At 43.1% G+C, this 12,941-nt stretch overlaps 1 protein-coding gene across 1 annotated transcript in view; it reads right to left on the bottom strand.

The window, feature by feature from the left end:
• COL17A1 (collagen type XVII alpha 1 chain) overlaps positions 1-9,767 on the bottom strand; it is a 47,314-nt gene extending 37,547 nt beyond the window's left edge. The window contains exons 1-5 of the mRNA XM_013975194.2: positions 9,555-9,767; positions 4,765-4,824; positions 2,814-2,858; positions 1,787-1,891; positions 203-334 (exon numbers count right to left, since the gene is read on the bottom strand). Of these exons, the coding sequence (XP_013830648.2) occupies positions 203-334; positions 1,787-1,891; positions 2,814-2,858; positions 4,765-4,813 (331 nt within the window). The 5' untranslated portion in view covers positions 4,814-4,824; positions 9,555-9,767. The remainder of the gene's footprint in view (positions 1-202; positions 335-1,786; positions 1,892-2,813; positions 2,859-4,764; positions 4,825-9,554) is intronic.

Genomic DNA, 12,941 nt, shown 5'->3' with positions numbered 1-12,941 from the left:
TGGATAACCCCACGCTGGGTGTCTTGCCTTGACTTCTTCCCTGAGCTCAAGTCCTATGTGTCCTGTTGCCTGCGAAGTAGGCCCACTAGAAAGTCATGCCAGAAGCTCTGCTTTAGGACAAAATAACTGAATTCATTCAAACGATGAGAGAAGCTACTGAGGGGAGAGAGTGGTTCTTTCTTAAAGTCTGTGGGGCCCGTACCTTCATATGTTCCATGGCGGGTGACATGAGTCTTCCTCTCAAAAGTCGAGCCTGGTGAGTTGGGCAGAGTGGAGGCAGGTGAATGGGCCCTTCTGTAACTGGAGGTGGAGGCATTGCCTCGCATGCTCCCACCTGCAAGTAGGGAAAGACATAAACCCTCAGAGCACTTCACAGGGTGACATATAGTTATACTAGGTACACGCAGTCAGTCCTAATGAAGGACGGCCCTGTGGAGGGGCCAGAGGCCTTCAGCAGAGCGTGACCAAAAGGGTGCTCAGAAATAAGGGTGGAATTACTGCTGCTGCCCTTTCCCAGAACCCTGAAAGGCAGGGAGGTCCTTTCTGTCTGTAGCCAAAGTACATGGAAGTGGAGAAGCAGAATGTTTCCTAAGGACCTGGCCTGTAATTGTAGACTACTGCTGGGTGCACCAGAATGCAAGCCCACATGCAACTGTCTCTCCACAGGTAAGGACTTGTGCAGGTAAGGAAATCCGGTGACATACAACCCCAGACTCTGTGAGTCGGACAGCTCAGCTGTTTGCATACCTTGGGTCTTCTCTTCAGTGTCATTCCAAGATTTAAAAATGACTCTGGACTCACAGACTTAGAGGATGAACTTCCAGTTGCAGGTTGAGGGCGGGTGGGCAGGGGGAGAGAATGGGGAATGGAAGTAAAGGATTGTTAGGGAGTTTGGGATGGGCTTCCCTTGTGGCTCAGTTGGTAAAGAGTCCGCCTGCAGTGCTGGAGACCTGAGTTCGATCCCTGGGTTGGGAAGATCCCCTGGAGAAGGGAAAGGCTACCCACTCCAGTATTCTAGCCTAGAGAATCCCGTGGACTAGACAGATCGCAAAGAGTTGGACGCGACTGAGCAACTTTCACTTCCTTTCACTTTGGGATGGACATGTACACACTGTGGTATCTTAAACGGATAACCAACAAGATCCTACTATACAGCACAGGGAACTCTGTTCAATGTTATCTGGCAGCCTGGGTGGGAGGGGAGTTTGGAGGAGGATGGATACATTTATATGTACATCCACCTGAAACTACCACAACATTGTTAATTGGCTATGCTCCAATATAAAGTAAAACGTTTAAAACTATAGCTTCAGAGGCAATGTGTGTATATATGTGTTTTCCCTGCTTTGTTTGTTGTGTTTCAGTTGAAAGTTACCAGGAAATATTATTTCTTTGGGATCTACTGGGTTTGTGTTGGATGTTTGCCCAGTGGAAACTCACAGTCTGGGATTGTATGTCACTGGATTTCCTTAGCACAGTAACCTAATCATTAAGTTTCTTTTGTTGATCTGTTGTTGTTAATTCAAATTGTAAACCCTCAGACATGCATACCCTTTTCTAAAAGAAATGACTTACAGAGAGTAAGTAGTTCAGTGGGAAAGGAGTCACCTCTCTAGGAAGGCTTCTTAACCATGTTACTTATATTGGGGACATAATGACAACTGATCCCATTTGAAATAGGCCTCACAGCTCTTTGGGGCATTTGGAATGGGTGACAGACAGTGGTGGTGATCCCTCTCCCTGCCCAGCTCCCCTTCCCTGACCCGTCCCACCAGCAGGCACTTACTTGAGTTTATGTAGCCGCTGCTGCCATGCGTCAGGCTCTGTTTCTCCAGCCGGCTCCCTCCACCCAGAGACCCTGTTTTAGCATAGCCATTGCTGGTCCCCCCTTCTGCAGAAATGAGGAGCAGGTGACAATTTACAAGTGGACTCAGCAGCCCCTCTCACGCACCTTCCCTGGCCTCTCACCCACAACCCTCTTGGTTTGGGGCCCCTTTCCCACCGGCACCACACGGATCTTATTTTGTTTGTTTTTGATACAAATGTCAAGAGCAAATATTCTACTGAATTTAAAAAGAAAGTTCCCAGGGTGGTTGCTGATTAGGGTAATTTAAGTATTAGAAGAGTCAGCAAGTGATGAAAACTCCTTGAGGCCAGGGCCCGGGTTGGACTTTTATGAATGCCTGGCCCGTGCCCTGGACCTGGCAGCCCCTGGAAGTGTCAGAGGGCTGATTGACAGCTCTATGAGGATGGTGTTTGACCTGGCAGCCCATCATGCTCCAACCTAGGTGTGGATGCGGGGGCTTCCCACCCCCTCCTGAACCGGATTCCCAGGAGGTGCAGGGCTAGCTTGGGGGCTTGGATTTCCATTATAGAATCCACTAACCCCAGCGACCTCCTGAGAGAAGAGCAGATTCAAACAGAAGCCTGACTATGGTTCCCTCCTCCTAACCCAGGCCCAGCCTGGAGAAGATTTCTGATATTTTAGTGTCCAATCAAATCTAGAGAGACAGAAACCAGATTTGTGTATTTTAGGGGCCAGGGAGAGGGGAGAGAGGGTGGAAATGTTCTAAAATTAGATTGTTGCAAAGGGGCCACACAACTCTATGGATGCGCTAATGACCATTGAATTACACACTTCAAACTGGTGGAGTCTGTGGGATATAAGTTAAAGTCAACACAGCTGTTAAAAAAAAGATTTCCGATATTCTGGATTTGCTGGACTGACAAGTGAGAGCCCATGAAAAAGGTTACACGTGGAGCCCTTCACATGAGCCTTAGTGAGAAGCAAGTTCTCAAAATGAGTCACTTACTTGGTGGTAAGGATGTAAGTCTTGTAGTTACTGTTTCTGTGATGACTAGAAAAAGACAAAGAAAAGAGGAGATCTTACATAACGCACTGCAATTCCTCCACTTTGGCAAGGCCTCGCATCTTTCATAAGCTCAGCACATTCAATTAGGTTCAAGGTAGATTTTTATACACTTGTGCTTCAAGGGATTTGATCTGACCTTCTGTAAAAGCAAATAGGTGCAATAACAATGGGACTTAATGTACCTAGAAAATAGGTTTATATTTCTTTGGGACCAAAAGTAGTTAGTTACCCATTGATTTGAAAAATGAGTTACCATGCAATAATGTCTCTCATCTAACAATTAGATCTAGCCCAGGCCTGGATTCACCTTTGAAGGAGGATCAGAACCTCAAGCCACTTTTCTCTGCACTGTCCCTTTTGAACAGTCACCCAGTCCAGCTGAGGCTAGGACATCTTCCTAGCTGATTCCACTGTGATGTGGATAATGACCTTGAACTTCTTTGTGAATCTGGGGGTATCTCAAGGTCGCATAATTCATTCTAAAATCTTCAGGGCCATGCCTGAGTGTGAGGAGATGTACGAAGGAAGGGGGTTGATAAGTCACATTTGGTGCTTGGTGAAATCATGGGCAGGTGAATATTCAAGACAGACTTGAGAATCAGTCCCTTTGCCTCCTGAAATGGAGAAGGTGCCAAGCAGTGGTGAGGCTATGGAGGTCATAAATGTTTTTTGTGTTTTTTAAAAACACCAGTTAGAATAAAGAACTCTTGCCTTCCTGAACCACTCTCTCCTCTACAGCGGCATGGGGGGTGGGTAGATTCTGAAACCATAACTGGGCCAATTTTGTGCTCTGACTGTGACCATCATCAACCACTGCCTCCCCCTGCGTTGGACATGAAGGTGCCCCTATTTAGCTGAGCCCCTGTCTTCTGAAATCACACTTCTCACGCATACATGTGTGCACAGGCCCGAGTATATGCACGTATGTGGTATGCATGCAGGTGTGGCTCATGAAAACAGAAAAGGATGAAGAGGATGGTGGGGCGCCACTTTGTGTGCTGGCAACTGCTTCTTCCCACACGGCTATTACTGCTCCCACTCGTCACCCTTTCTTCACTCTGCATGTTCCTATTAGTTTGGTTGTCTTAGCAGCAACGCGGGGTTATTAAAGGAGCAGAAGCAGCATCACATGCATAAAAGGAAACGGTTGTAGAGACAAAAATGGCAGCTTGATTTGAATAATAGTCCTTGAGCTTTCACTAAACCTCTTGTGTGGACTTTTGGGATTCTATGACACATAAAAATAAATTATTTCTGAAGAGTTCCAAGTCTGTGGACGCAGAGATTTTTTTTTTATTGGAGATATATGAAAGTCACAGGATAGATGAAAGAGTTAGAGCTGCTAAGGGGACAGTTTAAATGTCTCTGAATTTATCATTTGGGCAGTTTCACAAAAGAAATGTGCCTGTTTTCAGTTTTCAGTGTAGATTGCAACTATGACACCAGTGTGACTCCAACTTTGTCCCTGCAGTAATGGGGATATTATTCTTTTGGATTTCCATCACTCTGTATCCCTAAATAAGAACACAATTGAATAAACTCTAGTAAATTCATTCAACAGGATATTATGAAATCATTAAAAGTGCTGGTTATAACAACTGTAACATTGAAATGGCAATTCTGGTCTTTGAAGAAAAAACGGAACACATTTCGATTACAAGCATATTTAAAAAATCAACAAAAGCCTTCTTAAAGGAAAAAATAAAGCCTATTTAGAAATACATTTAAAATTGTACAGTGAAAAAAAGAGCAAAAAACTAAGAAAAAACTAAGAACAAAAAACATAAGAAATAGAAAAAAAGATACAGTAGTTGTGGTAGAATTAGGGACGAATCATTTACTTTTTCCAAATTTTTTATCACTTTTATAATGACATTTATCACGCTCTTACTTCTTTCAGTGACTTCAGTGCCATCTCGTTTGTTCTTGGTTACATCCATGTCATCGCCACCTACAGAAAAAGCCAAAACCAGGAATAGCCATGTCCATTACCACCCCTTTTCATAAGCGCAGGTCCCTACTATTCAAGCTGAGAACTAAAACTGGGTTCCCAGGATTCAAAGCATAATTCTTTCGTGTGCATATATTTTAATAAGAGCCATTCCCATTTCTTGTATTAGTTAGGGAGTAATTTAATAGTTCCAGCTTGGATCCTATTCTTTTGTACTGAGATCTTTTTTTTTTTTTCAGGGTCCAGTTGACCAGGTTGCACCCTGCTGAGCATTAAAGGTCTTACATAGATCTGGCACCCTGACATTTGACTGTAAAACTTCCACTTTTTGCCAAGTAGTACAATATCTCTCAAAGCATGTGGTGCTTTCAGCTAATTCATTTTGATGTATCCCACAATGTTCAGTGTTCTATACAATGCTCTGTGAATAGAAGACATTCATGCTTCATTATTTAGAGTTCAGATGTGAGAATGATGTTTGATGGGTTGAAATCAGGATAAAAACCATTATGATGGTCATACTTGTGTGGAACTTTATACTTCACAACATGAAATTTTCTCTTTAACAACAACCCTACTATGCTTCTTTACAGACTTATGTAGGAAAAAAAACAACAACAAGAAAGTCAATGTAAAATCTATTGAAATATGTAGGAAAAGATTTGCACAAGTCATCTGCATTCTCCCTTCACTCTTACTCTGGGCAGAAAAATCACTGAGATCTTGTCCACTGTGTCCTGAAGCGTGGATGGGATGAGGCAAGGCTGACTTCAGGGGTGGGGCTGGGCTGGGCTGGGGAGGAGCACGGTTCAGGAGACCAAGGCAAGGATCCCTGTTCCAACTGGGTGCTTTTTGGCTGTAGTTACCAGTTTCAGGCTCTGCAAGGACTTGAAACCTGGCTTTCCCTGGGGTTCTCTCTGCCCAACCTTCCTTTCCTCCTACTTGATCTTTTGGGTGCAGTTCAAATCGGGATTTTAGAATTCTGGAGCAAGCTACTCCCACCCAGGACACCCCTTTCTTGAAGATCTCTCCTTTCAGTCTTTTTCTCTTGCCTGGTGACTTTATGGTCTACTTATCCACTAGGTGCAATGGGCACAGGGCCTAGTCCCATCATACTTTCAGGGGCCTGCAAAAATTGTTTAACTTCTTTTTAAAATCAAACAGAAAAATGAACACACTCTAACTTGGATTATATTCTTTCATGCAGTTTTTTGTCTTTTTTTTTTTTTTTAATAGAGGAAGGACATCCACAAAGGCAAAATTATCTAGGCCGACAGAAGTCCTAATGCAGCCCAGGGTGAGTTCCCCACTGAAAACCAAGACCACGCAAGACCAACTGTTCAACTACTTGGTGGAATCCACCAAGATCCGCACAGTTAGCATCAGAGCCTGATCGAATGTGCCAACTCTTTGCTCACTGGGGTTTTTTAAATGTAGCTCTAGGCAAGGAATGAGGCATCATGGAAAAATTCCTGGCTGCATCTAAGAAGACACAGAAGTTTTTTGCAGGTATGTTTCCAAGAGCTGAAGAGCAGAGGCTCCATGAGCAATTTAACAGTGGAGTCCAGCTTTATCAGAGGGCCAAACCTAACTTGTAACTCTGTCTGTACTCCTGTAGGACTATGTCCCACCCATCTACATACAGCCTGACACCCTCTTTGAAATCTACCATTAAAGCATTAATTGCCTTTGGCATTTCTGAAGCTCCCCCCACCTCTTCTTTTTTTTTAATTCATCATCAGCTCTGAACCAGAAGGCATTTTGGAGATTAAATGTTCACATGCCCCTGGCTGCCAGTGGGGAGCCACCTAGCATGGCAGCACCTGAATTGTTATAAACAGTTCCTTTCAGGACAATATTTCATAACAACCTATGGAAACTTTTAACTTTCCACAAGTTATCACTTATTACCATCCTTAAATGAAAGTTGCTGCTGGCAGCTATAAATTTGGATTGGCTGGGTCGTTTCTACTTATAGCCATCAAGGCAGACTGATGATAGCTCCAGCCCATTTGGTAAGAGTCTCAGCGTCTAGGCAGCCAACCTGGCAAGTGTTTTCTTGTTCTTTCTGTACCTAAAAATATAACAAACATTTCTAGGTAGCCCCTATTTTTTTCTTAGGTCCCAATGATGAAGCCTTAAGATCTGCAACAAAAAAGCCAAGAGTTCCCTAACTTCCAGAGGGCACAAGGAGATAGCCTGCTAAGAAATCAGATGCCCCCCTCCAGAATGGGAGGGAGGGGAGCCCTCACTGGCCAGTGCTCTAGAGATAGAAGGGCCCCTGGGTGGGTGAAGGTAGATGCAAGCTCTGTCTCAGCCTGGAGTTCCTACATGGCTGCATCCCGTGGCCTTACACAATGATTTCTTGGGCCTGAAATAAGGAAGGAGCTCTGCTGGCTTTACCCAGACTGATAGTCAGAAATGGCAGGGATGGACCAGGAGACAAATGCCTTTCAACCAGAGCTGAGAGGAAATTTCCTGTGAGTTATCAAAGCGAAAGTGATGGATTGAGGCACAAACCTGGATGGGGATCATCCCATGGGGCTACAGTTTTCCCACAGGATTTCCTTCTTAAATATTTTAAGTGCCAAGAGTTTTTAAAAAGTGTAACATAAGGGAAAGGAAAGTACATGCCCAGACTCGTGGCCGAGCCTGCCTCTCCCAGCAGTGCTCATCTGAACACCTTGCCCCAAAAGTAATATTTAACGAAAGCACAGTCAAGTAGCATAATTTTAAACTTCTGGGATGTTTGGGCCACTTTACTAGAACTGAGGATAAGCAGGTCATTCAAGTCCTCAAGTCCTATGTTAATTTCCATTCATAGTTCCAAGGGGCTGCTTCGTGGTTATTTCATAATATTCTTTTGAAGACATAAAAGTGATCCTGTGCCATTTTCTTGTGTAAGAAAACACAATTCAGAATCATTTTTCTACTTTTATGAGTTTTTTCCCTTTCCACTTCATTTAAATGATGTCACATCCACCTAAAACTATTCCTATTGATGATGGGGTGTAACCCAGGCACAAACAAGGCCAAATTGCTGATACCAAGAGAAAACCATCTCAGTTGACCTTCTTATAACAATTCATGAAACGCTTTGTCTTCAGCACAAAGAAGGAAATAGAGAAGAAAATGTTTTTCTATTTTAGGAATAAATGTCCCTATACTCTGCTAAGGAATCATAGGTATCCTTACAGCTCTTGTTACTCTAATCTTTGTACACTTTACATTTTAAAACAACAACAAAACCAAAGTGTGGGAAAACTACCCACTTCTGTTAACACAGAAGGGCCAAGCAGTTTGCAGGGGCTATGAATACCCATGCCCTAGGGTTGATAGTCTCAGAGGCTTCTGTCTCTACACCCCTCTGGCAAGCAATGGGTGCCCTTACCTCTGCATTTAGCATCCTCCATTTTCATAACCAGGGCTGGGGGAGCTTGGGCCCTAGCTTGGTGATTAAGCTGCTTGTTTATAGCCATGTTTGGTTAAATCCTGCTACCACTAACAATGGCAAATGAGCCAAACCAGGCAGACACAAACTTCTTTTGGTCAGGCATAATTTAAAAATGTGGTTAGTTCTTAGGTCAGAGCGGTTTCAGCAATCTGGGTTTCTATCCAAGCTCGAAGCAAGACTCTTTGTTTTAAGTGCCCTCCTGTTAACTCTGATCAGATTCGTGGGAGGGTTTTGAAGGGGCTGAGAGTAAAGCAAGCTTTCTCTGATTTTCAAAAGGGCTCCACTGGGGGCTGTACATTTACTTTAGTTTAGTTTCGACTTAAATTTGTGCCTTAGCTGTAAGAGAAAGCACATGGGGGTAAGAGGAATGATTCCGCTTTTCAAACAGATTTCTTTAAAAAATCTCCCTACATTTTATGGAAAGAACAAATCCAACCATTAAGCTACTGATTAGCTGCTTCTCAAAGAAATGAGGTGCTAGAGGATTTGCCAACACTTCAAAAAAGTAAAGTGGTAAATTGTCAGTTAGTAGTTAATGTGGTCTGTGAGATACCTAAACTGGTAGTTCTCATCCCAAAATGAATTTCTTTTGGTCTACATTGGCCTGTAAAATGTGACAGATTTTTTTTTTTTTCCTTGTTCCAAGTTTGGCTCCAGGAAGTTCCTGGATTAACTATATCATTTCAGATATTTCGCTTTACTTTAGATTAGGGGTAATAAGTGTAGAGTGTGATATACAGCCAGCCCCTTGAGCTTAATCAGAACCTGCCAGCACAGACTCTGGGGGAGCACACTGGTGCTCAGGAGTTACTTCTAGAAACCCCCACTCAGCTACACTTTGATTTCTGAGCTGTTCTCTGCTATCAAGGGGAGAGAGGGGAAGTAAAGAAGGGTAGGGAGAGAGAAGGAGAGAGAAACCGAGATTGAGAGAGAAGGAATTTAAAACTCTTTATAGTCTATAAAACAGTTTAACACAAGTCATTTTACAATCCTGGAAACAATACCAAAGAAATCTTGTCATCAGAGTTCACTTTATCTTCACTGGTTTTTTTATTCTCTTTCCCACTGTCAAAACTTTCTTGTCCCTTTAAAAGACCTACCCTAAGTAGAACACATAAGTCAAACTAATCATTTATGATCAATTAATCACATCAACAGAACACTGGAAATTAAAGAATGCCATCTTAGATTCTCTGACAAACATTCAAGTTCTCAGCGGCAAACCTCAAATTAAAGTCTTACAGGAAGCGAGAACCACCAAATTCCTATGACTTACCTAGTTTGAGATGCCGAAGGAATCGGAAACAACTTTGAGTAAATGCCCCTTCTTTCTTCCCCTGACGTTTTCTTCTAGACTGTTTGCCGTTCCCACTTTTTTTTTATCCAGACCCAGCCAAGGTGTGTTAGAGCTGAGTGATCTTTCAAAAATGTTCACTTCTCTCCCCCTTGTTTCTTTCAGTTCTTTGCTTCCAAACAAGTCCTGACAAAGGTGTGTTGAGGTTTAAAGCATGACTCCACCCTTCCAATTATCTGACACTTGCAGGATTAAAAAAAAAATCTGCCTCCAGGAATCAAACTTTACAGGAGGCAGAAACCTTCTCCAGTTTAGAGCTATGGGGTTAACCATTTATGGGCCATGGGAAAAGGGAACAAAGGTTCAGCACAAAGGAAATGACCTTTTATTACTCCTCCTTACCTTTCACAGCCGGAGAACTGCCACAGCTTGGTATTCCCCTCCCTCGCTGCCATCAGTTCAGCTCAGTTCAGTCACTCAGTCATGTCCAGCTCTTTATGACCCCGTGGACTGCCGCATGCTAGGCCTCCCTGTCCATCACCAACTCCCAGAGTTTACTCAAACCTATGTCCATCGAGTCAGTGATGCCATCCAACCATCTCATCCTCTGTTGTCCCCTTCTCCTCTCACTTTCGATCTTTCCCAGCATCAGCGTCTTTTCAAATAACATAGTTCTTTGCACCAGTGGCCAAAGTATTGGAGTTTCAGCTTCAGCATCAGTCCTTCCGATGAACATTCAGGACTGATTTCCTTTAGGATGGACTGGTTGGATCTCCTTGCAGTCCAAGGGACTCTCAAGAGTCTTCTCCAACACCACAGTTCAAAAGCATCGATTCTTTGGCCCTCAGCTTTCTTTATAGTCCACCTGTCACATCCATACCTGACTCCTGGAAAAGCCATAGCCTTGACTAGATGGACCTTAGTCGACAAAGTAACGTCCCTGCTTTTGAATATGCTGTCTAGGTTGGTCATAACTTTCCTTCCAAGGAGAAAGCGTTTTTTAATTTCATGGCTGCAATCACCATCTGCAGTGATTTTGGAGCCTCCCAAAATAAAGTCTTTCACTGTTTCCATTGTTTCCCCATCTGTTTGCCAAGAAGTGATGGGACCAGATGCCATGATCTTCGTTTTCTGAAGGTTGAGTTTTAAGCCAATTTTTTCATTCTCTTCTTTCACTTTCATCAAGCTCTTTAGTTCCTTCACTTTTTGCCATAAGGGTGGTGTCATCTGCATATCTGAGGTTATTGATACTTCTCCCAGCAATCTTGATTCCAGCTTGTGCTTCATCCAGCCTGGAATTTTGCATGATGTACTCTGCATATAAGTTAAATAAGCAGGTTGACGATATACAACCTTGACATACTCCTTTCCTGATTTGGAACAAGTCTGTTGTTCCATGTCTGGTTCTAACTGTTACTTCTTGACCTACATACAGATTTCTCAAGAGGCAGGTCAGGTGGTCTGGTATTCCCATCCCTTTAAGAATTTTCCACAGTTTGTTGTGATCCATACAGTCAAAGGCTTTGGCATAGCAAATAAAGCAGAAGTAGATGTTTTTCTGGATCTCTCTCACTTTTTCAATGATCCAGCAGATGTTGGCAATTTGATCTCTGGTTCCTCTGCCTTTTCTAAATCCAGCTGCCATGGAAATAGTCAAAAGCCCGATGTGTGCGACTCCTAGTGTATCCAGGCCTGTGGGGGACCTGTGATCAGGGTCTGAGCCTAAGCCCTAGAGAAACTATGAAGTTGACAGGATTTATTTCTGAGATCTGTTTCCCCTATATATCACGGACAAATGCTGGTGACTTAAGTCACCAGTAAAGAATCTGCCTGCCATGCAGGAGACCCGGTTCTATCCCTGGGTCAGGAAGATTCCCTGGAGAAGGAAATGGCAACCCACTCCAGTATTCTTGCCTGGGAAATCCCATGGACGGATAAGCCTGGCAGGCTACAGTCCATGGGGTCGCAAAAAGTCAGACATGACTGAGCAACTAACACTAACTAACTACTCCCCTATATATATATATCTTTTCCCTCTTTCTCTGATTCTGATCCAACCCAGGTCAAGCTTACCTGAAGGAAACAGTCGTGAACTAATTCAAAGTAAAATGTTAATAACTGAAAATACAGAGTAATTTGGTGGCATAGGGTTCACTTTTTTAAAGTAACCAGATAAAGTAATGCTGACTCCAAAGAGTGAAGTGAGGAACAGGATTTTAGGCATTTAGCAAGCTAATAATGGAAAGAGATACTGTTGGGGAGGGTTAAGGACCTTCTTGGCCCTCAAATCAGCACCCATGTAGACTCCATACAAGCAAAGACACATGTGAACTCCCAGAGGCCCTGTAACTCCAGGTATAACTCACAGGACCCTTAGACTTTTCTGAAGGGCCAATTTGCACCAACCTAGAAAGTTCTCATGAACACTGGATGGCATCTGGTTTTCTGGGACCCCCTAAAGACTACTTGAGACTCTTGGTATTGGTAATATGGGAAATCTGACCCTGGAACTCACTCAGGCAGTTCTTTGGAGCCATAACATCTTCTTGGGACCCAATGCCAGGTCTGGATTCCTTGATTTGAGGCATGATTCCTGGATCCTAGAGGGGACTTGTGGGATTCTGGTAGCACAGTATCCATGCACGTCTGCACCATGCTATTGTGGGTGCTCATACTGAGTGGATGAGTAGCAGACCACTAAGCACCCTCTATGGGGTTCTCACTCCTAAGCTTCCAATATTTCTGCACTGAAGTTGCTTATTTCAGAAAACTGTCAGTGGTCTAGAATGTGACACTATTGGGTTCTTGTCTCCTGGAATGTTCCTGACTTCCCTAAATAGTTACTCGTCGTGTCTGCTGTTCATCTCACAGAAGAGTATTGAAGAATCTGGAAGATGGAAAGCTTTCAGCATGAAATTAACATAACACTATCTCATTCACTTATTCATTAATTCATGAATTAAACAAAGATATACTGGCTTTTTGGCTCCTTAACTTGAAGTCAGACATTGAACTGAGAATTTGGTGGTGAAATATAGATATATTTTCAGTTATTATGGAGTTCAGGGTCCAATGGAGGTGGACAGGCCTTAAATGTATTATTCTGCTAGGGCTGCTGTAACAAAATACTGCTGGCCTTGCTAAAGAGAAATAGCAAGCCCCAGATGGAGTCATTTGCCCCAACAACACAGTAAAACAAGACTTAATTGCAGTTTTCACTTTTCCTAGGAATGGAATCTTTAAGTAGACAATCCTAAATTTCCTGATCAGCACTTAGTGAGGTAATTTGCATAATAAGAACCCTGACATTCCCTTTCCCCCCAAATAATGATCTGGCCTGAAACAATTCGTTCTTATCTTTTGCTAATA

This window comes from Capra hircus, chromosome 26 (assembly GCF_001704415.2).
Source record: "Capra hircus breed San Clemente chromosome 26, ASM170441v1, whole genome shotgun sequence".
Lineage (NCBI taxonomy): Eukaryota > Metazoa > Chordata > Mammalia > Artiodactyla > Bovidae > Capra > Capra hircus.
Note: the sequence above shows the minus strand (reverse complement) of the source record. Positions and strands in the feature narration are given on the sequence as shown.